General features: G+C 42.9%; 2 protein-coding genes across 3 annotated transcripts in view; one reads left to right on the forward strand and one right to left on the reverse strand.

Annotated features, from left to right (window-relative positions):
* Window positions 1-14,114, reverse strand: part of wdr3 (WD repeat domain 3) — a 23,844-nt gene extending 9,730 nt beyond the window's left edge. The window contains exons 1-15 of the mRNA XM_063213747.1: window positions 14,025-14,114; window positions 12,286-12,501; window positions 11,745-11,954; window positions 11,495-11,613; window positions 11,132-11,210; window positions 10,490-10,585; window positions 10,040-10,141; window positions 7,020-7,121; window positions 6,019-6,119; window positions 5,230-5,331; window positions 4,605-4,835; window positions 4,136-4,229; window positions 3,368-3,469; window positions 2,861-2,949; window positions 2,528-2,666 (exon numbers count right to left, since the gene is read on the reverse strand). Of these exons, the coding sequence (XP_063069817.1) occupies window positions 2,528-2,666; window positions 2,861-2,949; window positions 3,368-3,469; window positions 4,136-4,229; window positions 4,605-4,835; window positions 5,230-5,331; window positions 6,019-6,119; window positions 7,020-7,121; window positions 10,040-10,141; window positions 10,490-10,585; window positions 11,132-11,210; window positions 11,495-11,613; window positions 11,745-11,954; window positions 12,286-12,459 (1,740 nt within the window). The 5' untranslated portion in view covers window positions 12,460-12,501; window positions 14,025-14,114. The remainder of the gene's footprint in view (window positions 1-2,527; window positions 2,667-2,860; window positions 2,950-3,367; window positions 3,470-4,135; window positions 4,230-4,604; window positions 4,836-5,229; window positions 5,332-6,018; window positions 6,120-7,019; window positions 7,122-10,039; window positions 10,142-10,489; window positions 10,586-11,131; window positions 11,211-11,494; window positions 11,614-11,744; window positions 11,955-12,285; window positions 12,502-14,024) is intronic.
* Window positions 14,115-14,562: 448 nt separating this feature from the next.
* The window catches only part of gdap2 (ganglioside induced differentiation associated protein 2), a 56,723-nt gene continuing 43,785 nt past the window's right edge, over window positions 14,563-27,500 (forward strand). The window contains exons 1-4 of one of the 2 annotated variants that reach the window (XM_063213749.1): window positions 14,563-14,815; window positions 16,447-16,692; window positions 25,678-25,817; window positions 27,188-27,341. In XM_063213749.1, the coding sequence (XP_063069819.1) occupies window positions 16,499-16,692; window positions 25,678-25,817; window positions 27,188-27,341 (488 nt within the window). In that variant the 5' untranslated portion in view covers window positions 14,563-14,815; window positions 16,447-16,498. Of the gene's footprint in view, window positions 14,816-14,847; window positions 16,693-25,677; window positions 25,818-27,187; window positions 27,342-27,500 lie in introns of those variants that run through there. The other variant, XM_063213748.1, reaches the window with a different exon arrangement.

Raw genomic sequence — 27,500 nt, forward strand, 5'->3', positions numbered from 1 at the left:
GATTTTTAAGGGGAAAATACGTGCTTTTCAACTGCTATTCCAGTACAAAGCACTAATTATTTCCCATATTTGCAATTTTATGATCTTACATGTGGCATATCATATCACAGTTGTACTTTGAAATATGCAAGTACAATATCAAGGTCATAATAAAGGTCAAAGATTACAAAATATCGATTTTTAAGGAAAAAATTGTGTCATTGGGTTGCTGACCCAGTACAACACATAGATTATGTTCATAATGGTCCATTTAATGATCTTAGGTCTTTAAACTATGCAAGTACAATGGTTCAAGGTCATAATACAGGTCAAATGTTACAAAATATTGATGAGGGGGTGCTATTTTCAAACCGTTTTTCACGGAAAAAAAAACAAATGTGAAAATGAATAAACCTGTAATATTAACACACTGTTGATCTAGCTCTTGACTTTTCTAATCATAAATATTGCTAATGTGTCACAATAATGTGGTGTAAAGAACAAAAGGGACCTAAGAGACAAAGGTCAAGCAAGTTGGATGACCCAAGTGAAAACGATAAATCAGTTAACTTTATGTGCATGGCACCAATTTCAAATCAGATCTACAGTTGCTACTATGCTTAGAAAATTGTAATGTGGGTTTATTATTCAGGGTCAATACCCTCTTCCATCATAACTGAAGTTTCACATGTGAAGAAAAATGAACAACAACAGCATCAATGTTACCAATGGTGAATGTGCCTTTCTTGATGTTTTTTGGTTCATGCAAATTGCTCTTTGCCTCTTTATAAGCATAGGCTTCACTTGTGGATACTAGGCCCTCAAACAGACTTCATGAAGACTATTCTGACCAGTTGAGCAGAAACATGCACATCAGTACCCTGCAAACCTGATTTTTCAGGGCTCTGACAGTGCTTTCCTGTCCCAAGGAAGGAGATGGTGATCCCGCTTCTAAGTTTTAAAACCGTTCTAGTCTCCTGTACGTCCCCTGGTGTAACGGCATGTCTCTTGGCACCTCGTCCATGCTTCTAGTGGGTGATAGACACCAACTCCAGGGGTGGGACATTGAAAACATGCATGTGACCAAAAAACAGCCAGAAAGGATGGAAAAAGAGAGATAGACTGTGCCACCACCTACAGGATAACTCTGTTTTGGGGCTTGTTTATATTGCCTTTACTATTTCTACCCACTATTTGTTAAATTTGCACAACAGTAGTCAAATGGACTCACAGTGTTGCCTCCTAACTGGACATGCTGATATCACAAAAGTGATCCACACTGATCATTGTGACAGAAAAGAGACAATGCGTTTAACCCTTTGTGCAGGACCTATGTTTTCACCTTATTGTCCTCAAAATTGTAATGACTAAGTCTTAATATCTTATCTAAGGCTCTCATATGTTATGATGTAGTTCAGTCATTCCAGCAAAGTCTGATTGGGTCTGAACTGATAATGGAATGTAGGTGGGTGCATCTGTACAAAGAGGCTATATTCCATCAGTTCACATGATTTTTAAGCAATTTTGATTACTTTAACCCTCAATATAACCTAGAAATAAGATATTGCATTGTGTAAAATATTTATATATCACATAAGTAGCCATTTAAGTGCCCTTAGTTAACTTTCTACACTGAAACATCAAAAATAGGCATTTTAAACCATTTTCGTGACCTTTGACCTTAAGTAGGACTGACACTACACATTTTGCTGCTCACTTCCAGTATGGCATGGTACATGAAATACCTTTCAAATAACCCAGCATGGTCATATTTCTATTCTGCACTCCATAAAAGATGGGGAACCATGGACAAATGGCAGAAAATAGGCATTTAAGACCATATTGATGACCTTTGACCTTGAATATGACCTTGACATTTGACTTTTTTTTGCTCAAAGTACACCTCCAGCATGGCATGCCACATGAAATGCCATTAGATGATCCAGCATGGACATATTTTCACTCTGTACCTCATAAAACATTGGGAACTATAGACGATTAGCACAAAAACAGGCGTTTTTGGGGTGAAAAAGTAATTTCTGGGGTAGGGGGGGGTTTTCGGGCTTAATTTTTAAAAATTTTACATCAATGTATTCCTAAGACATGGTAGCATTAGAAAATCTGGGCTAAAGTTGAATCTGAACATTTTCATCAAATAACACCCCTCCCTATTAGAAAAGATCTGAACATTTAGAGGACATACAAGTCGGTAGGAAGTTATATGGACCCTTAGTGGACTCTAGTGGACCTCTGGTGGACTTTAAATGCAAATGATTCTTAACCTACAGCCAAATATTGTAGTGAATAGTTACGTTACAAAATTATGTAAGCGCCATTTTTTGACTTTTGCATTTCATACTTGGAAATGACTGTTCATATTCTTGCCATTCAAATATTTTAAGAACATATTTTTGAAACCAATATAAGTGCCAGGTGTTCCCTGGCTGTGTTGTGATGGACAGGGTTCAGCCCGACCCACTTCCAATTCCAACAAAGGCCGGAATAATGAGTTTGTTAATCACTGATGCATCATGGGAGAAGCGCTCACCTTGAGTGTGTCGACGTAGAAGACCTTGACTGTACAGTCAAGCAGGGACACAGCTAGGAGCCGGTGGTCCGGACTGAAGCGCACACACAATACATCCTCATCCAGCTGCAGTGTGCGAGTGTGTTTTAACGTCAGCCTCCTATACACACACACACACACACACACACACACGCACGCACACACAAGAAAAAGTACATTCATTTGATCTAAGTGTGTATGCAGAAACATACTATGAGAACTAAAAATAGTAATTGGTGTACAGAAGTTAAGATTTTACAAAGAAAGAAATATCAGATTCACTTGTAAAACGCGTAAGAGTTTGTTTTCACTCACTTTGACTTTTGCTCTGACTGCTCATCTTTGATCAGCTCAAAGTCCCAGAACTTCACTGTCTTGTCTGCACTGCCGGTCACAATGCCCCTCTGCAAATAAGCACAAGCACACAGAACATCACTTGTGGTAGGGATGTCAAGAAGTAATCGATTGATCAACTTCAATCAATTAAAATGCTAATCGAATTGCAATTAATCGCCAACTCAACTGGCAAGAGACCCAGGTGAAATGGGCATGACAAGCTGCATGTGAAGAGGGCTGTAAAGAGTGGGATATTTCAATCACCTTCGGATAAAAGAATAAGAATAGAAATGAATTCATATTTGGTATTTTATCTAATTTAGATTTTTAGATTGAAATGGTTTGGGGGAGGGTGCACTCCTCAATTAATTGTAAGTCAATCGATAAGGTCAATCAAGAAACAATTAGTGAAATAATCGATAATTTGCATCCCTAATTTGTGGACTATGTGGGACAGACATGTGAAGTGGGAGTGGCATGGCGTACCTGGTCAGGTGCGAGGCACATGGACCACACGGCTCCGTCATGGGCGTCTACGGTCTCCAACAGACTGCCAGAGGACAACTCAAACAACTGCAGCTTCCCTGACTGAAGACAACAAAGAAATAGGAAGGGGAAAAAAAATATGAGAGGAAGAGACAGAGGAGTAGAAACAGAGAGGTGGTAGTTGACATAAAGGAGAAGGGTAAAAAAAGAAAGGCAGAAAGAAAGTCATGGATGGAGGTTAGGGCAGGATAACAGAAGAGATGAAGATTTAAAGGGACACTGTGTGAGATTTTTGGTTGTTTATTTCCAGAATTCATGCTGCCCATTCACTAATGTTACCTTCTTAATGAATGCTTACCACCACCACCAAATTCTAAGTATTCATTATGACTGGAAAAATTGCACTTTTCATACATGAAAAGGGGGATCTTCTGCATTGTCTGCCATTTTGAATTTCCAAAAACAGCCATTTTTTGCTGCAATATGACTCTACTTGGACCATACTAGAAAATATTTGTTTATTACTTAGTAAACTTTCATGTAAATATCAAATTTGGCAATAGCCAACCCAGTTTCAATGAGCAACATAGTTGCAGTACCTTTTTTGACCATTTCCTGCACAGTGTCCCTTTAATCAATTATGGACACAATAAAAACATGTAGATGTAAAAAATGAACAGCTTATTGTGGACTGACAGTCTGTGCATTACGAATGCCATCTTAGTTCTCTACTAACATGCAATGATAACCACCCAGTTTCAACCTTACCTTGGAGCCCAGGATGATCTGTCTGTCTCCGGGGACGAACAAGGAGGAGAGGGCGTACTCACAAGCCATCGTCCGCACCACTTGCAGAGTGGACCTGGGAGAGAGAGAGAGAGAGAGAGAGAGAGAGAGAGAGAGAGAGAGAGAGAGAGAGAGAGAGAGAGAGAGAGAGAGAGAGAGAGAGAGAGAGAGCAGAAATTAGTGAGAAGTACATGTCATTACAGTATACTTATTGATATGGAATGAAATTCTATTTTAATCTGAGAGTTGTGACGATAGGCCCTGTAGGTCTTCTGTTGTAAACATTTATTGTACTCTGTCTAGTCTACGTGGCCTTAACTCACTGTTGCCATTACTATTGTGTGTGGGAGCATGTGTGTGATACTTAATCTATCCTTTCTCCACTAGCCACTTGTTGTCATACATGATGTTTTTGTTTCCATATGACTGACTGTCCTTGTCCTCAACCCACCTGTTCCAGACCTTGACCGTCTCCCCAGACGCTGAGAGGATGGCGGTGTTCTCCGAGCTGAACGCCAGAGTGCGCGTGTCGGTGCGGTGGCCGGCGAGGGTGAGGCGTGAGGTCTTGGTGCCGGCTGGGGTGGGGTCGCTGGCTCGCAGAGAGTACGTCTCCACCGTGTTGTTCTGCAACAGCAGGGCCAACCGCACCTCGCCAGCGGGCATGGACAGGCAGTCTACAGACCTGAAGCACACGCAGGAGTGAGACGTGAGAAGGATGGCAGAACAAATGACTGAATTCCAGATGTTCACAATATACTTCTCATTCTTGTGTTTACTATTATGGCATACAAGAACTGGGCTAGAATGAGTCAAGTGACATATACAGTAAATATAGAATTCATTTAAAACACATAGACTTTGCCACAGCAGCTCAATTTCAACCTCACAATGGTGAAGAACCCTTAAAAACAAAAAAAACCCTTGAATCTCACCAGACATAAGGATTACCAATTACCAATTATTAATGATTACCAATTATTTATCAATTGTAAATAATTCCTGTAAATTCCATTTTTTCAGTGGATTTCACTGCTATTTGACAGATGTTTGCATTCAAGCAGCACAGTGCTCCTCACCTGATCTTGGCAGAGGCCCTGAGGGTGAGCAGTTTCTGGATCTCGTCCCCGATCCTCCTATCCACCGTGGCCTCCGTCACCTCCTCTCCTGCCTCCTGGGCCCTGCACCACAATACACATGGAGGAAAAAGGCACTGTAAGGCGTCTGACATTTATTTTGTTTAAATAAAGGATCCCCATTAGCTTGTGCCATAGCAGTTCGCTAGTCTTCCTGGGGGTCCCCAATTATAATAATTTTTTGAGTGGCCTGGCAAACAAAATGGCTTTGTATTAAAATGGCCTGGCAAACATTTTATGGGAAAACATAAAAAAGTTATACAAATAATTTCCAAAAGGTCAAAAAGGGCTAGTCTTTCTAATATTCAGTCCTTCTTCACTTTTACAGCCAATTAATAATGTTATGTTGATGATGTAGTGAGAGAGAGAGAGAGAGAGAGAGAGAGAGAGAGAGAGAGAGAGAGAGAGAGAGAGAGAGAGAGAGAGAGAGAGAGAGAGAGAGAGAGAGAGAGAGAGAGAGAGAGAGAGAGAATAAGGGGTAATACAAATCCTCAGGTCCTCATCGGTATCCAAAATGGCAAACTTGAGGTAAAGAGAGAGAGTCCGATGCACTCTGAAGTCTGTTAAAAGTACTTTATTTAGACATGGACATCAAGTCGACGCGTTTCAGTCGTGTGCAACCTTCTTCAGGGCTACAGAAAGTTGCATTCGAACGCAACGCGTCGGCTGGATGTCCATGTCTAAATAAAGGACTTTTAACGTTATGTTAATGATGTTATGAGGATGGCGTACTTGAGTGCCTTCTTCTTGGCTCTCTTCAGCTTCTTGTCCATTCTCTTCTGAACCTCCTCCTCAGGAAGCACAGACCACACCTCCAGACCATTATCTGTTCCCTGGTAAACATGAACACGCACATCAATCTAAACTGTGACACTCAAAATAGACAACAGCCCAACCGTAGAGACCGTATTGAACCGTAAATTGTATGTCATTTTTTAGTAGTTCATTTACAGAATATATGCCGTCCATTCACAAATGTTATCTTTTTCATGAATATTTACCACACCCATTAACTTGGAAGTATTCATTATGACTGGGAAAATTACAGTCTTCATACATGAAAAGTTGGATCTTCTCGGTGTCTCTGCTATTTTGATGAACACGGATAAGATATGACTGATGTTTCTAGGAATTCTAGAAGATATTGAAGCCTTGCTCAGCTAAACAAGGGTCAATGACGTTTTAGCACACGTCAGGGTGGTGAAACCACAGCTAATACCACTATTGTATGTATTAAATGATTTTGCTTTTGTTTTTAATGGGCAGTTATGAGTAAGCGGTTAGGGCGTCAGACTTGTAGCCCAAAGGTTGCCAGTTCGACTCCCGACCCGCCAGGTTGGTGGGGGGAGTAATTAACCAGTGCTCTCCCCCATCCTCCTCCATGACTGAGGTACCCTGAGCATGGTAACGTCCTGCCGCACTGCTCCCTAGGGGCGCCATTGGGGGCTGCCCCCTTGCACGGGAGAGGCATAAATGCCATTTCGTTGTGTGCAGTGTGCAGTGAACACTTGTGTGCTGTGGAGTGCTGTGTCACAATGACAATGGGAGTTGGAGTTTCCCAATCGGGAGTTTCCCAATCCATTTTTTTAATGGATTATCTAAGAAGCAAGTACATTAACTACAATTATGAATTAATTTATGGGCATTAGCTGTGCTTATACCACCTGAAGTGAAAAAAAAAACAGTCACACAAACCTTATTCTAATGATAATAATAGTTAATGGCACACTTACATGGCACATGAGGACCTTGGCTTTAGGGTCCGTCATGAGGGACACCACCCTGTCCCGGCCCTCTCTGAGGATGGAGCCGGCCTTCTTGCAGCTCAGGATCCTCTGTGGAAGGAATTGGTCAGAGATGATCGTGAGCAATTTATGAGAAAGAATCCATCTATCCATTCACCATCAAAGCAAATCGTAAGAGGGGAAGGCAGAGAAACACCCAGTAAAGCCGGGCATACACTATGCGATATTAGTGAAGTAATCTGTGTTGCGACTAGCCTGGGAAATCCCATGCTGCTTTGAACAATCGTTCCGATCGGAAAGAGAGCGTGGATTCTACTCCTTAGCGAGGGTACCACATCTTGGGCTAATATCAGAGAGCAGGGAGGGGTGGAAAGGCAGTGACTGCAGTTTGTTTGAATAGATCATACAGTATGTCAAATTACACATTTGTAATGCACAATAAATGGCCATATCTCACTTGTGAGATCGTGTGGTGTTACCGCAGAAATACACCAGCGGCGATGCGATTCGAGCGACAGAGTGCAGCAGCAAGCGATACGAGCGATTGAGGAGACTAGAGTATGTCCGTACAGGCAGAAGTATTTAATCATTTAAGCATTTAATCATTCCCATTGGCTGTGGTCACTGACCTCTATACAGTCATTGACTGTCGCGGCTTGTCGCCGAACTGCGTCATAGAAAGTTGAAAAGATTTCAACTTCAAATTGTCGCGCTCGTCGCGCAAATCGCTCTAGTCTCCAGAATCGCTTTTGTCGCGCGACTCAATACAAAGTCAATTACTTCCGTCGCTCGACTTGCTCAGATCGCCGTTGGTGTATTTCTGCGGTTAAAGTGATACTGTCCCATTTTTGGAAATAAGCTTATTTTACACCTCTCCTTGAGTTAAAGGGGTGTGCCACTATTTTGGGGCTTAATACAGTTAAAATTGTTGGCTGGGGTTTATAAAGGTGGTAAAGTGTCTTATTTTTCATGTAAGCCGTTGTCTTGCTTTAAGACAAGTGAAAAGAGGGAGCATGTCGCTAAGCTAGTGAAAGTCAATGCATCCGTGAAGCATGCTACAATTCTCTGAGTATGGCAGTGCATGTTACCTCCAAGATAGCAATTAACATTGAGTCCTATGAGACCAGTTGGCGGCTAACTGATCTCCTAGGACTCAATGTTAACTGCTAGCTTAGAGGTAAGATTTGCACTGCCATACTCAGAGAACGGTTGAAGGTACAGGAGAAAGGTAAAACTCAATCATTTAACTCAAGGAGAGGTGTAAAATAAGCTTATTTCCAAAAATGGGACAGTATCACTTAAACCAGGCAATGTTGAGATGTTGAGTTGGGCAGTCATGGGTGAGCGGTTAGGGCGTCAGACTTGCATCCCAGAGGTTGCCGGTTCGACTCCCGACCCGCCAGGTTGGTGGGGGGAGTAATCAACCAGTGCTCTCCCCCATCCTCCTCCATGACTGAGGTACCCTGAGCATGGTACCGTCCCACCGCACTGCTCCCCATGGGGCGCCACTGAGGGCTGCCCCCTTGCACGGGTGAGGCATAAATGCAATTTCGTTGTGTGCAGTGTGCAGTGTTCACTTTCAGAAGTAGTCCATGGCAGGACACAGCTACTCTACACATAGCCACCACCTTATACTGTACAAGGCCTGATTTGGGAGATGTCAGTTTATCATTATGGGCCAAGCAAAAGTCCCGTCCCGGTCTGCATTTGCAAACTCCACCACTGGTAGCCTACAGCGTTGAAGACGGGCGTGTCAGCGAGATACACGGCAAGGCATTGTGGGATGCGTTCCCATACAACTGAGGAATTTAGGGACATTTAAAGCATCTGGTTTCATTTGTATTCTCTTCCCCTTAACCGCATTTACACTGAGTGGCTGCGCTGTGGAAACAATTTGCTGCCTTTTGCAATGGGCTTTTGCAGAATACCATGGGTTTAGTTTTGTTGTCTTATGTTGTGGGTGCGTGTTGGTTTATTTTGTGGTACGGTGTGGTATGGTATCTGGGCCTTAGGGTAGCTCCAGTCCTGGGAAAACAATGGCAGGCAGAGTGGGACTTTGTAATGCTGGAGTGAGGGATGACTGATACTGATCAGTGGTACAGAGAGAGTGGACAATATCACATAGTGAAGGGAGAACATCTGGATGGAGAGGCTGGATAAAGCTGCTCTTGAGGCTGACCAAAGCCCAAACAAAGGACACAATGTAATTGCCTGAACAATAAAACTACATCACTTTTTTCCCCTGCATGAGACTCCTTTAATTCAAGTTTAGACTTATAATATTTCACTCCGCAACAAACTTTTTACATGTACGTGAATATTTTTTAAATGGATATTTTTTAAATGCATTTACATATTTTGATCCCTTTTACACAGCATGTGGATAAAAGAAATCACCATTGTGACAGGGGCACTAGAAAATTCTGTTTAAAAAAAAAAATCTGTTAGGGCCCAGACATATGCACTTCCAAAAAATCCACATACTTGTAAACAGAGTGTAATAGTTTTGAGATGCATTCAGATTTCTACCAGTGCATACCAATGCCCTAATACCCTACCTAATACCTAATACTAATACGATGTAAAATGCACCAGTGGCTTTAAACTTGACCTAATGCTTGACCCAGAGAGGGAAGTTTGGTTGATCTTCTTATGAGAATGTCAGAGCACAATACTGCGAGATGAGTGGCACTCAGTTCTAAGTCAAATGATTGGCTCTTGCCAGTGGAAGGCACTGGATATTTGGTACTCGCCATTTTGATATTACATTACATTACATACTATATATTTTTATTTTACATTCTATATTCTACTGCACTGATTTTACTTGGTCTCTATTTTTAGGCTTTCATTTCAATTATTTTATTCTTCTTCCATCTGCTGTTTTTATACTTTTAATTGTGTGTAATGCATCAACACTGTGTATGACATGCACTATGCAAATCAACTTGTCTTGCCCTGCGTTTTCAAGCACTCTATGGCCTCCTATTTAGAAAATCTCCAGTTACCTCTTCCACCTCTTCGTCATCCCCTTCCACAGCATCATCATCATCGTCATCATCTAGGAGACTTTTGCCTTTCTTCTGTTTAGGCTCCCCCGCCTCCTTACCCTGCGACAAAACAAATGCAATACCCATCAACACAAGTGTCTAGTAATAACTGATGATCAATCCAAAGGGTCTAATAGGCAGAATGTGTGTGTGTGAGAGAGAGAGAGAGAGAGAGAGAGAGAGAGAGAGAGAGAGAGAGAGAGAGAGAGAGAGAGAGAGAGAGAGAGAGAGAGAGAGAGAGAGAGAGACTTAGACATGGAAGACTCACAATAACACAAAACGATCACAGTAACCACACACTTCTTTTAATTAATACTTGTTTTAAAATAAAATAAGTAAATGCTTGTGCTAAAAAAAACAGCTTTCTCTCAAAGCATGACCAATAAGCACATGACTTGGTCCACTCACCGGCTCCAAGTATGTGATGTCCCAGGCCCTCAGCTCACTGTCCGCAGAGCCAGTCAGCAGCCTGTTCTCCTGGTTGAGCAGGGCCAACCCCCACACCTGACAGACATGGAGAGTGAGCCAATCAAACCACAAGCAACAGCGTCACTGACCAATCACTGGCCGCCATCAAAATGCAAACTGTCTTATACCTGTACATGGATTGCACATTTGTAAACACCCCTGGCTGCGCAACTCTGGTTGTATACTTGTCAACCTCTGATTGCAGAAAAAAACTACCGTCACTCAAAAAATGAGCTCACGTGGTTGGCTGCACCTGGCCCCTCCACACTATACGAATAAACGTGAAACCTATGGACCTCTATGGCTGGCTGTAAAAAAAATTGATTGCAAAAGTGTAGGGGTTGCTGTACCACTACACACTCAATCCAAAGAGATTGAGCATCATAGCCACCAGTAATTATTTCACATAAACAGTTTGAAGAATGGGCAGGGCACCTGATACATCCATATTGACCAGGCATCAGATGTACTTCCGCACACTAAACCTTGGTTGAGGAGGACTTGAACAATCACACATATACAATTACATCCACAAATATACTCGGCTCAGCATAGTCATATGGATTCAGATTCTTTAATTACCTCGCTACGATGCCCCACCATGGTCTTGAAGCAGTGCTGAGTGTCCAAGTCCCACCACTTCACAAAGGTATCTTTAGAACTGAAGGGAAATACACAAACAAACCCATTCATTAACATACTATATTAGCATTGATTGAACAACTGGGATACCAAGAGATAAACAACTGAGTATTAAAATGCTAAATAAAAACAAGTTGAACCAAATGCTGACCATCTATCCAGTGAGAATTTCCAAGAATTACACATGCCTGGTGGACAGCATAACAAGCTGAATCTAATCATTTCAACCCAACAGTTTCAATACCATGGTATGCATGTATAATGCACAACAGTTTGTATTAAATTATATTTCCTACTCAGTACCTGGAGACCAGCAGGTTTTTCTCCTTGAGAAACAGCACTTGTGAGATGGCATCCTTGTGACCCTTCAGTCTGTACAGGCCACACTCGTTGATCACATCCCATACAATCACATCCGTGTCCTGCAACAGAAAAACACAAAGTACTGTAGTGATGATTCACTTGCTGATACATCGATACAATAACAGTGTTTTGAACAGTGGTTAGCAGCACCAGTCAGCCTGGAAACAGCCAAAGTGAAGCTGAAACTCACCCTTGACCCGGTCACGAGACGGGCACCGAGGGAGTCGTACTGGATGGCTGTGACGGCATTCTTGTGGCCGTTGAAGGAGACGTTGCTTTCACCATTGAGCAGGCTGAAGATGCGGACGCTGCCGTCTTCGTAACCCACGGCGATGTGAATGCCGTCAGGTGAGGCGCACAGGTGTGTCACTTCATGTTTCTTCCCCTCGAGAATCAGGACCTGTACACAGGTAAGGTGTGGAGAAAGGAAGTGACACGAGGATTTCTCAATTTCGCACTTTCTGTGAGTAACATGATGTTATGAAACCTTATGGATCATTCCACAGTTTCTCATATACAGAACATCCTGTACTACAGCGCCACAAATTGATCCAACGTCAATGGGCATTACACACATGCACTGGCCAAATGTTTTCTGCCAGTAGCACCACACAATGCTACCTCATCAGACTCAGGACTGGAGGGAACATCTGGTCAGTTCTCTTACACCAAGATACATCCTTATCATCTCTAGCAAGAGAATGCACAAGAGGAAGAAAAGTCAAACATACCTTCTCTCCTTTCCTCACATCCCAAATAAAAACGTGTTCGCAGGCTGCGACAGCGACGAAGCGCCCCTTCTCGCCTCCTCTGATGGTCACATAGGCGATGTTGGCTTTGGGACTTCCTATCACACCAAACACAGCTGTGGCAACGTAGCGCAGGTACTGCTTTGTCAACCCCATGGCGAGAAGCCACAAGGTTTATTGACTGTCAACCAGAGGCCTCTGTGAAAGGTGTAAGTGATGGAATGAATGAATGAAGCAACCATACCACATGATGCTAAGCTAACATGAAGGTTAGAATATATGCTGCAGTGTTTCCCATACATTGAGGAAACTATGGCGGCCCGCCATAGTTTAAATTTGTCCGCCATAGTTTCCGAAAATGTAAAAAAAAAAAAGAAAAAAAAAAAATTTTTTTTTTTTTTGTTACTTTTTTTTATTTTTTATTTTATACGATATCCGTGTTTGCTAAAAGCGATTTCAATTACGATTTCCTTCGCATTTTCCTCCTGGAGTAAATACATCCTATAGAGAAAACCACAAGTGCTTGAAAGAGAGAGGGATCAAATGCATTGTCAAGTTGTTGTAGTTAACTTGGGTTTGGGAGCAATAAAAAAAAACCTTCCGAGAAGGGACAGTTGGGATGAGTTTACTAACACTCCCCAGGCTTTGTTTTACAGTTGTAATGAGTTAGGTGACAGGCCTTCATTGACAAGGCAGAGGAGACATCGGGCTGCATATAGAAATTAATGTGTAATGAATGTGAATATAGACATAAATGTGTAATATGTTGTTCAGCCCTTTTAATGGGAGGAATTTTGAAAAACTGGCCCTGTGACCAGCACCCCTCATGTAGAATGTGTACGCCTATGTGTGTGTGGGGGAAAGGCATAGCCTACCCTCTTAGACCCTTTTTGTTTATGCGTTAACAATTTCACAGCAATCTTAAATTCTTATCTCTGCTCCTGTTTTGTTTTATTATTTTTTTTCATTACATACACCCCTGCAAGTGTATTATGTAGCCTTATTTCTCAAAATATAAATGGCTGAAATGTAGGCGTAGGCCTATAGTTTCTCCATGCGCCAATGTCATACTGTACTCATTGTTTTGCTATTTTGCATTTACACTGCGTTAATAGCCCCCCCCCCCCCTCCCGGACAAAAAAAGGCCAGTGAAAAGACCCCCCCCCCCCCCCCGACAAAAAAAAAAAATCCCGGCTGCCCCCATAGTTTCCAAAATTTCTGTGGGAAACACTGTGCTGTGAAACTGCAGGCAAAAACGCAAGGTTAATTTTGCAGAAGATACAATTTGTGACTAATCGTTAACTACCTAGATTGATTGACCGTAACTTTTTGACATGTTGACAAGTCTGTCAATACCAAGAACATCAAGCTTAGCTAGCGCAGTTGAGGACCATGCCAACATCAACAAGCAAGGGCAACTAAGTAGTGTGCATTTCAGGACTTCAGGGATTGTTGGGGCCGTATTATCGGACATATTCAACCCAATATTTGGACATGTGATGATATTGCGGACGACACAAAGTGTATCTACACAGAAGTTTCATGAGCCGCTAGAGCTCTAGCCCCTGCTTCCGAAGAGAACTCGGCATGCGTCAACATGAACCACGTGCGGTTAATACATGAGTCTGTTTCTATTTTTCGTGGACTGGTGAAAAATTAAAAGCAGCCCATGTGCAAGAATAGATGCAGAGTAAAAGCAGCTTTGGTTTTAATAGTCTTACCTTCTTGGAAATGGTAACGTTTTGTTTATCACAGTTCAGATTGCTCTACTGTATGCAGTGCTGCTGGAGTGGTGTGGAGGAGCTCTGATCAACTAGGGAACTCAATCAAGTATCGAGTCGTCAGATCCATAACAAAACATGTCCATTTAAAATTATTTTATTCCAATCAATAAACTTGATGGATATAAATATAAATGATAATAATATTTTCACAACGCATGTGGCAATACATATTTCAGACAGCAAATGCTAAAATGAACGCTCATGTACAGTTTATTGATTGCTTTGGGCTTTCACGGTTCTCCACTTTTACTGGGTAGTTTATAACGCATTGATACACAATTAATTATCCCTTGCTCTGATTTTGATAAAAGACATTTGTGGGAATGCTAACGAAAAGCAAGTATGCTGTTGTACAAAAAAGTTGAACACAACATGGAGTTGCAAGTACGTTTCACATTTACGATGGCAAAATGTTGAGCGTCCCTGGATTCTAGTCCGGAAGTGATGATTTCTTATTGCTCGTTGTTGTGAATCAGCTGACCAGAGACGCACGCTTACTTACTAATCATAGTAAATGTGACGATGTCTTCATCTTAGCTAGCTGTTGTTTGCCAAATCAGGTTTTGCAATGGTTGTGCAAAGCTGAATATCACGAGTTTTTTTTCCCGCAATGGCGCTATTCGCTTGAGGGAACTGTATTTCTCTGGCATCGTTTAGCATCTGATGTGACCGTCCCTTGTTTGCAAAGGCACTGTCAGTGTGATTACACCGGTTGAAGGTTGAGAACGGTAGGTATTTTGATTTATTGGTGTTACCGTTTTGTTACCTGGCTTTTGTAATGTAGTTATTTTAGAAACATTGTGTCGATTCCTCGAGGGAAATGTTTTCCCAAAGTTATTAGCCTACAGGGTCGAAAGCAGGCGATAGATCTTGATGACACATCACCCAAGCTTTGTGAGTGAGGAGGGGGCAATGACTTGCTGATGTACTGCTAGGCCAAGTAGGCTTCTGGCCAAAAGCTGCAGAATTCGTTATGGCAAATGGGGGTAATTTTACAACATTGATCAAGTTCTTGGCGACACTACCGCAGTTACTCCAGAGTCACGGGTTATTTTTGGCATGCAAATTAAATGTATCCGGGTCGGTTTGGAATTGAACTTGGTCATGTTTCCTCTGTTGCATGTCTGGCTCTTGTTTCCTGCTTTTATTAAGGATTTATTCAGTTTGCGGTACAGAGTAGCCTATCTCTATACATTAAGTAAAAACACCTCCCTCAGTCTGAACACAAACCCAGTAACTCCCTCTTGACTCGCTCTAGCAAAGTCTCGACTTAAAATCAAAAACCTATTGCTTTCAGTTCCATGCAACTAGGTCACCTACCTAGTATTATGGGGAACTATGCTTGGCAGTTCTGGACAAGACTTAATAATGGCTTGCTCGAGAGATCAGCACAGAGGTTCTCTCTGTTCATTGTGAACTTCTTGCTGATATTATTTTGGGTTTCCCACAGGGGAAAATGCACTTAATTATAGACACACACAAGCCTAGTGATGACTGGGGTTTTTGCCTGAAGGATCTTGCGATGCCCTACCAACAGGTTATATCGGTCAATATCGTTGTCTGTTAATCTTGTCAAACAACCCACAGGCCTCTGACATCTTGGACAGGCCTATTTGCGTTATTCTTCTCCATGCCATCCCCTGACAACTACCGTGGCTATTGCCAGACTGTATCACAAGTGAGATACTATTCGAATTATTTTGTAGCCTTTTCATTTTCTTGTAGGGGAGGTTGTAGGGGCTGCTTAAAGTACTATCACAGATTCTGTAAGACTATACGGGCTGTGGTACTATCCAAAGCTTGATGGGAAGCTAGTTTCACATCTAGTGAATCTGTAAACGAGTTTTCATTGCAACTCTCTCTCTTCTGTGTTTGAGTAGTGGTTTCAATGCCATCCTTCAGATTGGAACGAGTGCAAACGATTTTCTGCAAATCTTGTCAGGCAGGTGCAGGCAGATCTCTTGCAAATATGCGATTTGAACAGCTTTGTTTGGCTTTCATGCCAAGATGTAATTAGTGTGCATTGCAGTCCGAGTTGGGAAGTTAATATCCTTGTTGCTTTGGCTGAAGGCTTTGTTTGCCAGTTTCAATTAACAAAAAAGTAGCCAGGTCTTTCTCTGTTTTTCCAACTTCCAGCTGAGTTGCACTGACGTGAAATAAAATGTGGAGTGTGTGCACTTGATTGAGTTGTGATGTCATGTCAAGCATGGAAATCTGATGTTGAAAGTTTAGACCAGGCACTAGCTTTACAGGTTGTGTTTGTGCACTGTTTTTTGTGTCATATTGCAATCTATATTGCAGTGTTCGTGTTCGTGTGCGTGTGCGCGTGCGCGTGTGTCTGTGCGTGCTTGTTTCACAGTAAACCGCTAGGCTACCCACTGGTCTCTGCACTGCTGTGGTCGGCAGGCAGCATGGATCCACTGGGAGCACGGTCCCAGTTTGTGGACGTCCACAGCCTGCCCACCTGGGAACAGTCCAAACAGCAACAAGACGGGGAGGAGCCGGACGCAGACCCGCTGCAAGACGACAGCCTGACCAATCAGAATTGGGCATTTCCCTCGCCGTTCCCTCATCGGGATGACATCAACAGAAAGATATTGCTCTTGTGAGTTCAGCCTCTCTTCTACCACCCCCCAGACACACACACACACACACACACACACACACACACACACACACACACACACACACACACACACACACACACACACACACACACACACACACACACACACACACATTTAATACAAGTGCCAGTGATGATAGTCACGTATCTCTTGTACCGACTTACCTAGGCTAAACAACATTCAAGGGGAAACGCTGTAAGCCATAGACATCGCCATGGGTGGTTGGGATGGGCTCTACCGATTTGCGAGTCAAGCCCACCTAATCAGAGGGTTCAATACATTTGATTGACTTGTGTGTTTTCAGCTAAGCCCTCTTAATTTTTTCACAATCACGTGAACCCTGAACTTTGAACTCTATGAAAGAGTTCTATGTTTGGAGACCTTTATCTAGCTTTATCTGCTGTGTGTCTGCTTAAACGTTTTCTCAGGCATCATCTTTTTTCTCCTCTTTATCTCTCTCTCTCTGTCTCGTGTGTCTCGGTCTCCCTCCCTCTTTCAAACACACACCCATACACACCCACACTCTCTCACACACTGAAACTCATGTCCACGTGTGTATAAATCCTCTTTGTTGTGAGACCACATGATGGCCTGGCGAGCTCCAGGGGCTGCTGTGGTTGAGGAGAGAGAGGCATTCAGGCAGACCTGCTCTCACATTCCACCCTTCCTGCTGCTAGTCTGATACACTGCACAGTCTGAGCTGTTTAACCCATTTTGTCCTAAGCCCTTTTTGGGAAAGGGTGCCCTCTGCCTATTACGTCCTAAATATTTCAGCCTCCAAAGCACACACAAACATGAAATGAGTTACATTTAAAGGGACAGTTTGGTCAATTTCAACATGCAGTTGTAATGCTCACACTACCCTGGACTTGTCAGTGCCTGAGATTTTTTTTTCTTCTTCTTCAGCCGTTTCCGAGATCCTGGTCATTGTAATGGGGGCAGCTCTTTGTTTACATTTCAAAAAAACATTTTTACTTATTCCCAAAAACATCCAAAAGGTTATAAAACATCAGCAGACAACTAGCAAACAGCAGTACCTTTTGGGAAAATATTTGGAGTTGGCCTTTGTTTCATTTTTTAAAAATGTAAACAAACGCTGCCCCCATTAGAATTGCTCATATCTGAGCCGAAAAATGTGGCATCACCAGGTACTGACAAGTCAAGGGTAGCGTGAGCAATACAGCTGCATGTTGAAATTGACCAAACTGTCCCTTTAAAAGCTAGGACCCTCATTTTGCCTTAGAATGTGTTCATTCAGCTCTAACTGACCCACATTTTTAAAAAAACAGCTCAAATATCAAAATCCTGAATGCAGCGTATATGTGTTTCCAGGACACAATGGGTTAAAGCCACAGTCCTCCATTTCTGAAAATATGTTAATTTCCCACCTCTCCTCGAGTTAGATAATTGAGTTTTCTCCTTTCTCCTGTTCTCCCAGCTGTTCCCGGGCAAATTGTGTCGCGTTTTATACCTTGAAACTAGTATGAACTGTACTATCTTTGAACCGGATGAACCAGCTAGCATCAAACGGGTCTCATTTGTTTCAATGATGCATGATAGCCATTCTCTGGGTCTGGCAATATGTCTCCTAGTTCCAGGCCAAGAGACCAGGAGAAAGATTAAAAACAAATTATTAAGTTGACGAGAGGTGGAAATTGAGCACATTTCCAGCAATGGTGGAATGTCCACAGCTCTCGGGCCAAGGGCACAGCACGCACACATGCAGCAATACTCAATACTTAGCCGCTTGAGCTACTTTCAAACCCTGCCTGAACTTAGAACTGATTTTTTTCTGGCCTTCAGCCAGGTGTGGTGCAATGGGAAAGGAAACCTCCCAAAAAAATTCTTTCTCTCAGGGATTTTTTGCCGCTCTGGTCAGGAGAAGATAAACTGCTAGAAAAAGTCATGGCCAGTTGTAATTGTTATGATATTGGATGGAGAAAACGGCCTTCATTGAATAATTTTGCCTGTGTTGCCCAATTGGGAATGGTCAACTTTGGCTGACGTTTGACGTTTAATTTTCCAAATTATTCCCATTGTCTAGAAATTATTCTTGGTCTGAACCTTCACGCACCAGAAGGAAAGTGCATTGAATTGCACAACAAGGCTGATGACGCCAGTAGAAATCCATTTGTGGATTGAACTGATTGACCGTCTGTATTGCTCTTTTTTGTTGACAGTGGTAGGATGGTGTTCAATGGGGTTTATGAGCAACTGTCTCTCTCTCTCTCTCACACTCACTCTCACTCTCACACAGACAAACATACACCACCATCTTCTCTCTCACAGATACACACATAGGCTGTATCTCAAATGCCGCACTTGTGCACTTCAGGCACTGTTTTTCAGTGTCCAGGGCGCTCACGCTGAAAATTTCAGTTGAGCCAGTGCACTGAAAGTGCCAGGATGATCCCCTAACAATGGCGGAAAAATGCAGTGCTTGAATGATGGACACTGCACACACTAAACGGAGGCCATGTTGACAATGACACAGAGGAAATGTGGCGTTTAGTTCAGTAGAAGAGTTTGGTCAACAGTCTCCTAGTTCTGTAAGTAATGTTGATGGGACACCAAATTTTCATACCAACCAAAGTATTGTATGTGTGATTGCTGTCCTCTGGGGTGAAGGAAATGGAAATACAAGCACCAGACGCTGTGTGCATTGTAAACAGTAGCCAACTCATATTTTGTCGAGCTAATGCCATGCTCAGCCGTCGCTTCCAGCGAGGGAACAGTGCATAGTGCTCAAATTTTTCCACGACACTCTGCACTAAAGACCTCAGTGCACTGTGTGCACTGTGCACTGACTGTCAGTGCACTGACAAAAGTGCGTTATTTGAGACATAGCCACACTGTAAGGCTACAGACTAGTCATCATCATTCTCAAAATGACCTATCTCTTCTCTCTGTGATGCTCTGCTCACAAGATAGTTCTGCTGGCTGTGAGGAAAGGGTTAAATCTGCGGTTGGCCTGTGGTGGAGAGCTCTGACAAAGCCTTGAGCTCCACTGACACCTCTGACCAAGTGTGACCCGCTCTGGCCTGGTCTAGTGTAGTGTAGTGCATTTCCACTTTCCAACCCAGAATAACACATTTGAATGTAGTCGTGCACAGACACTGTAGGGACAAGGTGATGCTAAAGCACCTGCCCCTTTGCCCTACTGCCCTATTCAAAAGTTGTTGTTTTTTTTATTTTGTCAAAATGTTCTTTGGTCCATGTCGATATAATGGTCTACAAATGCTTCACGATCAAAAGCATGTGACAAAAATGCCCCTATATGGGGGGCGCTGTGGCGCAGCGCGCTAAGCCCCCCACATTTGGGCTTGCATGCCCACGGGGACCCCGGTTCGAGTCCGGCCGGGGTCATTTCCCGATCCCACCCTGTCTCTCTGTCCCACTCGCTTCCTGTCACCATCTCATACTGTCCTGTCGAATAAAGGCATAAAAGCCCCTAAAAATATATATTTTTTTAAAAATGCCCCTATATAATATATAGTCTACTAAGGCAGCCGGAAGTTCCACATTCCAGCCACCTCCTGCCCCTCTTCAGCACCTGCGCCCCAAAAATGTCTGTGCATGCCACTGACATGCGATGTACATTCATCACCAGTGCACAGTATGAATTGCTCTTCCATAATCTGGAGATCAGGGAGTGGAGTAGGTGTACTGCTTTTTATGAGGGGGTGCTACTACATTTGTGTGTTGTGCATTAGTTGCATATACACCCCCTATAATCACTTTCTCTCACCACAGACACCAAGGTATTTGTGGTGCTGTCTAGCGCTGAAAAACACACATTCCCAAATACTATGTACACAGTGTACATTCACCGCCTGCAGTGTTTTTTGATGACCCCTCTCACCCCCCTTCATGAAGTGGCCATTCAGCAGTGAACATCCTTCCTGTAGTGGGGCCTATGGCAGGAGCATACTGAAGTATCCAATAGGGTACCAATAGTGTGTGTGTGTGTGTGTCTGTGTGTCTGTGTGTGTGTGTCTGCGTGTGTGTGTCTGTGTGTGTGTGTCTGTGTGTGTGTCTGTGTGTGTCTGTGTGTGTGTGTTCGCTAGAAGACCGCTGCCTGTGGTTAGTGTATTCTCGAGGTGTGTGTGCATTGAATGTGTTCTACTAGAGCAGTGGCCTCTCTCTGGTCTGGTCAAAGGCACTTCCTAATCTGCTGAACGCCTCCTTCGCCACAGCCCCATGTCTTCCCTCTCACACTTCTGCTCTCGTGTGTGTGTGTGTGTGTGTGTGTGTGTGTGTGTGTGTGTGTGTGTGTGTGTGTGTGTGTGTGTGTGTGTGTGTGTGTGTGTGTGTGTGTGTGTGTGTGTGTGTGTGTGTGTGTGTGTGTGTGTGTGTGTGTGTGTGTGTGGAGAGGGCATGTGAGTGTTTGCGTGTCGGTGTGTGGTGAGGAGGTAGTTTAGGCAAGTTGCTCTCAAGACCTCTTGAGAAATGGTCCATGCTTGTCACATGATTACACCCCACCCATCCCTGTGTGTGTCTTCTTTTTTTCCTTTCTCACATGCACACAGTGCACACATGATCACCACACGCACACTGTCATGACTCCTCCTCTTGAAGCTCATGCTGTCTACTGACTAGAAAGGTCTGAGGCAAAGTGAGGAGGTTTTGCAGGAGGTTTTGAGCTTTTTTCTACAATTTTAGAGCTTCATAAACAACAGTAGATGATATTGTCGGCTTGGTGATGGTTAGCCCATTGTGGGGTTCTTTTGTTTTGTTTTGCTTTTCTTTTTGTTTTGTTTTTTTGTTTGGTTTTTGTGTATGCGTCATGTGTGTCAACCCTACAGATATAGACCAGGCCAACTGTCTAGCGGTTTACAGATTGAAGCCTGCTCCATTTTGACCAAGCCATCCGGAAAGTCAAAATCCAAAAAAGTAAAAGTAAAAACCCTACCAGGTTTTCCATCCAATCAGCTAATCGTCAATACAGGTATTGCTCAAAGCAACAGCTTCTCAGTGACTCGATCAGTGTTCAGAGGTGACAACATTAAAAAAGTAGAAACACTGTTTCCTTCCAACACAGTTAACTTATCTGAGTCACGAGTAGACCTGTGTACTATCTAACGATCAGCTTACTCTGCACTGGTTGGATCAAATTTATGGTGGGTTCTTGTTAGGTTTTTAGTGTTTTTCAGTAACAACTAGGGATGCAAATTATCGATTAATTCATTAATCATTAGTTGATAGCCTTATCGATCGACTTAATTGATAAGCGGTGTTTCCCCCCCAAAATCTCAATGTTTCTCGAAAGAAAACTACTCAATCTAAAAATTGTAATTAAAAATTGAGATAAAATACCGCATTTAAATTAATTCTATTTCAATTATTTAATCCAAAAGTGATTATTTAAATATACCCACTATTCACACCCCTCTTCACACACACTCTTCACATGCCCATTTCACCTGGGTTTCTTGTCAGTTGAATTGTTGATTAATTGCGATTAATGTTTTTTAACCAATTAAAGCACTGATCGATTAAAGTCGATCCTAGTAACAACACAGTCAATGTACTAGGCATCATGGTACGGTTTGCGTTGCAAACCGAGACCGTACGGTTTGTATGTCACGGAACGGGGTAGTGGGCAACCGCACGGTGCTCACGGTTTCAAAAAAAAAAATAATAATAAATAGAGTGACCACCGGCGGACGATGCTATTAAAATCCTACTACTTTTACAAGCATAAAACAAAGACTACGTAGGATATTGAGTGTGGAAAGACAGATTTCTATCAGCCAACTGAAAGGCATAATGTAACAGCATGCGCCAGCTGACTAGGCTACAGTAGCCTACAAGCAAGTGCAGGTCGGTCAGCAGCGTCAGCGAGCGTCACCCTCTCCCCCCTCTCTCTCCACGTTAGCGCAAGTGACTGTTCCCAGCCTTTATGCTGACCATTTTAAATTAAATGAACATGAATTTACAAACAATGACAGATTAGCAGAACAAAGTAGACTATGACTTACGTTACAGTAGCCTAGTGTAGGCTATCCACGTGGCATTGAATGGGGATTCCGGACGGCAAAATGCAGATAATTGAACATATCCATCAGATTCACTGCGCTAATAGAGTTCTTCAGCGGAAGCGGAAGCATGTAGTAGATTGTAGTCTTTCATGTTAGCATTTAAGGACGTCCTGGTTCCTATCGGCTTCCGGCCTCCATTGGGAATGAATAGGGGTAAATTTCAAATAAGCTCCGAGTGCAAGCACGCGCTTAGCGAACCCCCGCAAACTGTCGAGGGTGTTAAAAATAGGCTGTAGGTATGACATGGTTGATCATTTTGTGTCAAACTTCGACATAAATACGATGTTGCGTCCATATGCTAAACCCGGAAGCTTTTGGCGACTACAGAAGCGGCGCCTGTATCTAACGGCATGTACGTGCGGAAGGTTGTACCCATGGCAACCAAAGGAAAGTATGTAGTTCGGAAGTTTTAATGATCAGAAAGGGGTTAGCAATATTGAATTATAATCGTCATGATTTAACATGTGAATACACCAACATGATGATACGATCCGTTCCACTAATGAGAAAGGGATGCGGGGACACGCTAATGTTCGTTGTTGCCGTGCAACTTATATTTTTGCCAAACCTGAATCTCTATGGCGTTTTGCAATGTAAAAAATCGCCATGGAACCGGTAGTCCAAACGCCGCATACAAGTTGACGTCAACGCTGAAGAGCTCTATTATATGTAGCCAGTTAAACTCTGACGGACGGAAGGGGACTTTGTGCTGTTGCCTAGTTAACATTGATGTTTAACACTATAACAAAAATAAAATGTGACTGTTTTAAAAGGCTCAGCTTCACAGGAGTTTTGTGAAACATTCTTGTGCATACACTTCTAAAAAACGATCTTTTAAAATTATTTGTTACCTTAACTTTCACATTTTAACATAACATAACCCTATTACTTGTTCACTTAAAATTGAATTTGACTTCTGATTTTACTTCTATGCTTCTCACGGCCGGCAGTTTCATGATAGGAAGCAACTGATTCATAAGCGCAAAACTCGCAGAAAGCGGTATCAAAATAAAAGTCCAATTCGTTCACAGTGTATCATTAACCAAAATAGTCATACTGCACTGACCTAATGGTCCCATTGGGAGGGAAAGTGGAAAACAGCGATCCTAGCGGTTACGTTCCAAACACCAGGGTGATCCTATTGAAACTCCCATAGACAAGTTTTTTAAAAAATCCCACAAAGATATGACTTGGAACTATAACACCAGACACATTTTTCAGCGTACACAATAGCATGAACTACTACCTGTGAAAATCTCAAGTCATTTTTTGCCCTTTTAAGAAAAATAGAAATTGTGCCAATCTGGTCGGAAACGGACTACAGCTCCCAGCATGCTGTGCTTCGCGCCTCGTTGACAACACAGAGAAACAAATGAACGCGAACGAACGCAAGTTCTTCGCATATCTTCACATTCTTGTAATCCTATGAGTTCCACATTGTCTTCTTATTACACATATATACACGCGATCATTTTGGTATGGTTTTAAATTCTCTAGTAGATATGATGGCTTCTGTGGTGAAGAGTAACCACCTCTCTGGCTCATGTTTGGCTATGCTAATTTGGCTATGCTAATTACATGGAGTAAACAAGCCACACATGCCAGTCAGTGTAGTTCTGTATTAGCTTTTTAAAGAATATTAAAATCAGCTCAGATCAGTGAAAAACCGAACATTTTACCACCTGGTTCGATAAAACGGGCCAACATGCCCATAATATGACTGCCACTACTTCTACTTCGTCGTCAAGGCCGAGATGTAATTTTTCAAAGAAAAAAAACATTCATTTGTTGCAGGGGGTTGGAACGTTGCCAGCAGGGGGCGATGAGATTACTTTCCCTCCCTAATAGCCTATAGGAGTGTAGCTGTTTTATTTTTACACGTCAAATGTGTTAAAGCATGTAATATTTGAATATTTGTCAACTTAAAAGTTAGGACTTAGTTCTCCCTTTTTGTGAAATAAATGGAAGCATGTTAAAATCATTGATATCTTTCCTCTTTCAGTTGGGTTAAATGAAGTCAAATTCAACATACCCATACCCATGATAAGCTTACATTTTCATTCTAATTTTTATATAATACATTTTATTTAAAAAAAAAAAAAAAAACAGAACCGTACAAAACCGAAAACCGTGACCTTGAAACCGTGATATGGACCGAACCGTGACATTTGTGAACCGTACCACCCCTACAATGTACCTCATTAGGTACAATGGAGTAAATGGTGTAACAGCTATGTAATATCATGTGCTAGTGTGGTACTTGAATTTTGCACAAGAATTTACTTTTACTTTTGACACCTCTGCCGCTGTTGGAAGGATTTTTATTTTCTGAACTCCTCATGCTTTCTTTTTGGCTGTTGTACATTTCCCACAGTGTAAATTCTTGCGTTGTGCATCCCTGTTGAAACCTGTGGTTGAAACGCATATTGTATAACACTGCACTGAAACCGTATTCTGCTCAAGCTCAAGGAACTGCTCAGAACCCATTAGGTTAGACTGCTCATGACACACTTTTCTCAACACCTTTTATTAGGTCACTATTGTGTGTGTGCGTGTGCGCGTGTGCGTGTGCGTGTGCGTGCGTGCTTGCGTGCGTGTGACTAATAAAGCCCTTTTTTCACAGGATAAGTGAGACCTGCCGACCTCTGTACGTACTGTATTTGCAGGGCATAAGCAAAGTCCTTAAATAACTTAAGTAATACAATTTTACTGACATTATGATGACATCTGAGAGAATCAGAATAGGCATGCGATTACAGCTACAGATGTAGTTTGCACCTCTGTTTGTACAGTTTTGTGTTGTCTTGTAAGTGTGCTGAGGTTTTTTTTTATGCATTGGTGAACATAGCAATGTTAATGAAATGACAGTGGAAGCAGATCTTTCATTTCTAATGTTATATACCACTCTTTCTCTTCCCGCAGTACTGGGGACGTATCGCTGCTGAACTGTACAGCTATAGTCAACACTACCAACGAGACACTAACGGACAAGAACCCCATCTCAGACAGCATCCACATACACGCCGGGCCAGACCTGAGGGACGAGCTGATGAAACTCAAAGGTACTGTTGCAGTGGGCGCCACTCATGAACGCATACACAAATGGACACAGGCACACACACAGGTTGCCAGATATAGTGTTTTCATGCAGCTCTACTGTTGTACCATCATCATCACGGGTTGCCAGAGGCTGCTCTGCAGCACGATATCCAACCTCCTCACCTATCACTACCAGACGCTGTTGTGTCTCTGCTTGAGCCTTGCATCTCCTGTCCTGTTTTTACAGCTGCATTTCCTCGTCCTCTCGTTTTCTGTGTGTCCATGTACAGTGTGTACTGTAGTGTCTCTTGGAAGGCCCTACCTCTTTTGTGGGTTTTTTGTGTGTGTATGTTTTCTGTACACCTGTCACACACACACACACACACACACACACACACACACACACACACACCACACATGACACAGGTGAACCTTTGGATGTCCTTTTCTGTCAGCTGGGAGCTGTACAGAGGTAAAGGAGGAGGGTTGGAGATACCGTACTATATGTCATGTGGTTATCTGTGGTTGTCTGTCTGCTGTGCTTATCTTGTACCTGAGTGTGTGTTGTGTTATGTAATGGAGGAAGGAAAAGTGTGCGTGCGTGCGCGCGTGTGTGTGTGTGCGTGCGCGCGTGCGCGCGTGCGCGCGTGTGTGTGTGTGTGTGTGTGTGTGTGTGCGTAAGGAGAAGAGAGAAAGACTGACTGTATGTATTGCACACTTTTGCTTGAGTGAGTATCTGCACGTGTGTATGACACTCGGCTACATGGCTGTATATTGAGTGTGGGCATACTGAGCTCTGTGCATATCACATGCTCACTTTCACTTCCTCTATTGACATTTTTTCCCTGCTATGACTGTGCATTTGTGTTGTGTGTGTTTGCGTATCTATGTGTGTGCATCTACAGTGTGTAATGTGTGTGTACATGCATTGTGTTCCAGGATGTTGGAAGGGGGTAACGGCAGGAGTGTAGTTCTTGCAGTGGGTTATCTGGGCACTTTGCTATTGTCACTTAGCAACACACTGTCTTGGTGGAAATCGCCAACCAGGCAACCCTTCAGTTGCCAGTGATACAACCAATCAGCACATCAGTGAAATGATTTTCTCCTTGACTCATGACGATATGCCGACGTGTGTGTGTGTGTGCGCGTGTATGTGTGCGTCCGTCCGTCCGTCCGCAGACTGTACATATATCAGTATGTTCTATAAGCATGTGTGATTTTAATGTGTGCATGCATGCATTTTGTCTACAGGTTAAGATGAATGAGCAGTTGAGTTATGTTTGTGTTTGTGAACTTGTGTATGTAGTTCACTGTCGGTCTCCGTGCCTGTGTGCGTGCGTGCGTGCGCGTGTGCACGTTATTATAATTTTTATCCATGTGCTGTATCTGTCAGGATGTCGGACGGGTGAGGTGAAGATGACGGAGGGCTTTAACCTGGCGGCGCGCTTCATCATCCACACGGTGGGGCCCAAGTTCAAGGCCAAGTACCGCACGGCCGCCGAGAGCTCCCTGTACAGCTGCTACAGAAACATCCTGCAGCTCGCCAAGTAAGAACTACCCCTACTACTTTACTACTCAGAAGGACCTGGGGGTTAGGGACACTTTGACAGCTGCAGCAGGAACATTATGGTTATGCATACTTGGATTGAGCACCCAGAATGGCAGCGTACTTGGTGCTACAGGAACATTAGGCAAAAAGAACAACT

This window comes from Engraulis encrasicolus, chromosome 13, assembly GCF_034702125.1.
Source record: "Engraulis encrasicolus isolate BLACKSEA-1 chromosome 13, IST_EnEncr_1.0, whole genome shotgun sequence".
NCBI classification, from domain to species: domain Eukaryota; kingdom Metazoa; phylum Chordata; class Actinopteri; order Clupeiformes; family Engraulidae; genus Engraulis; species Engraulis encrasicolus.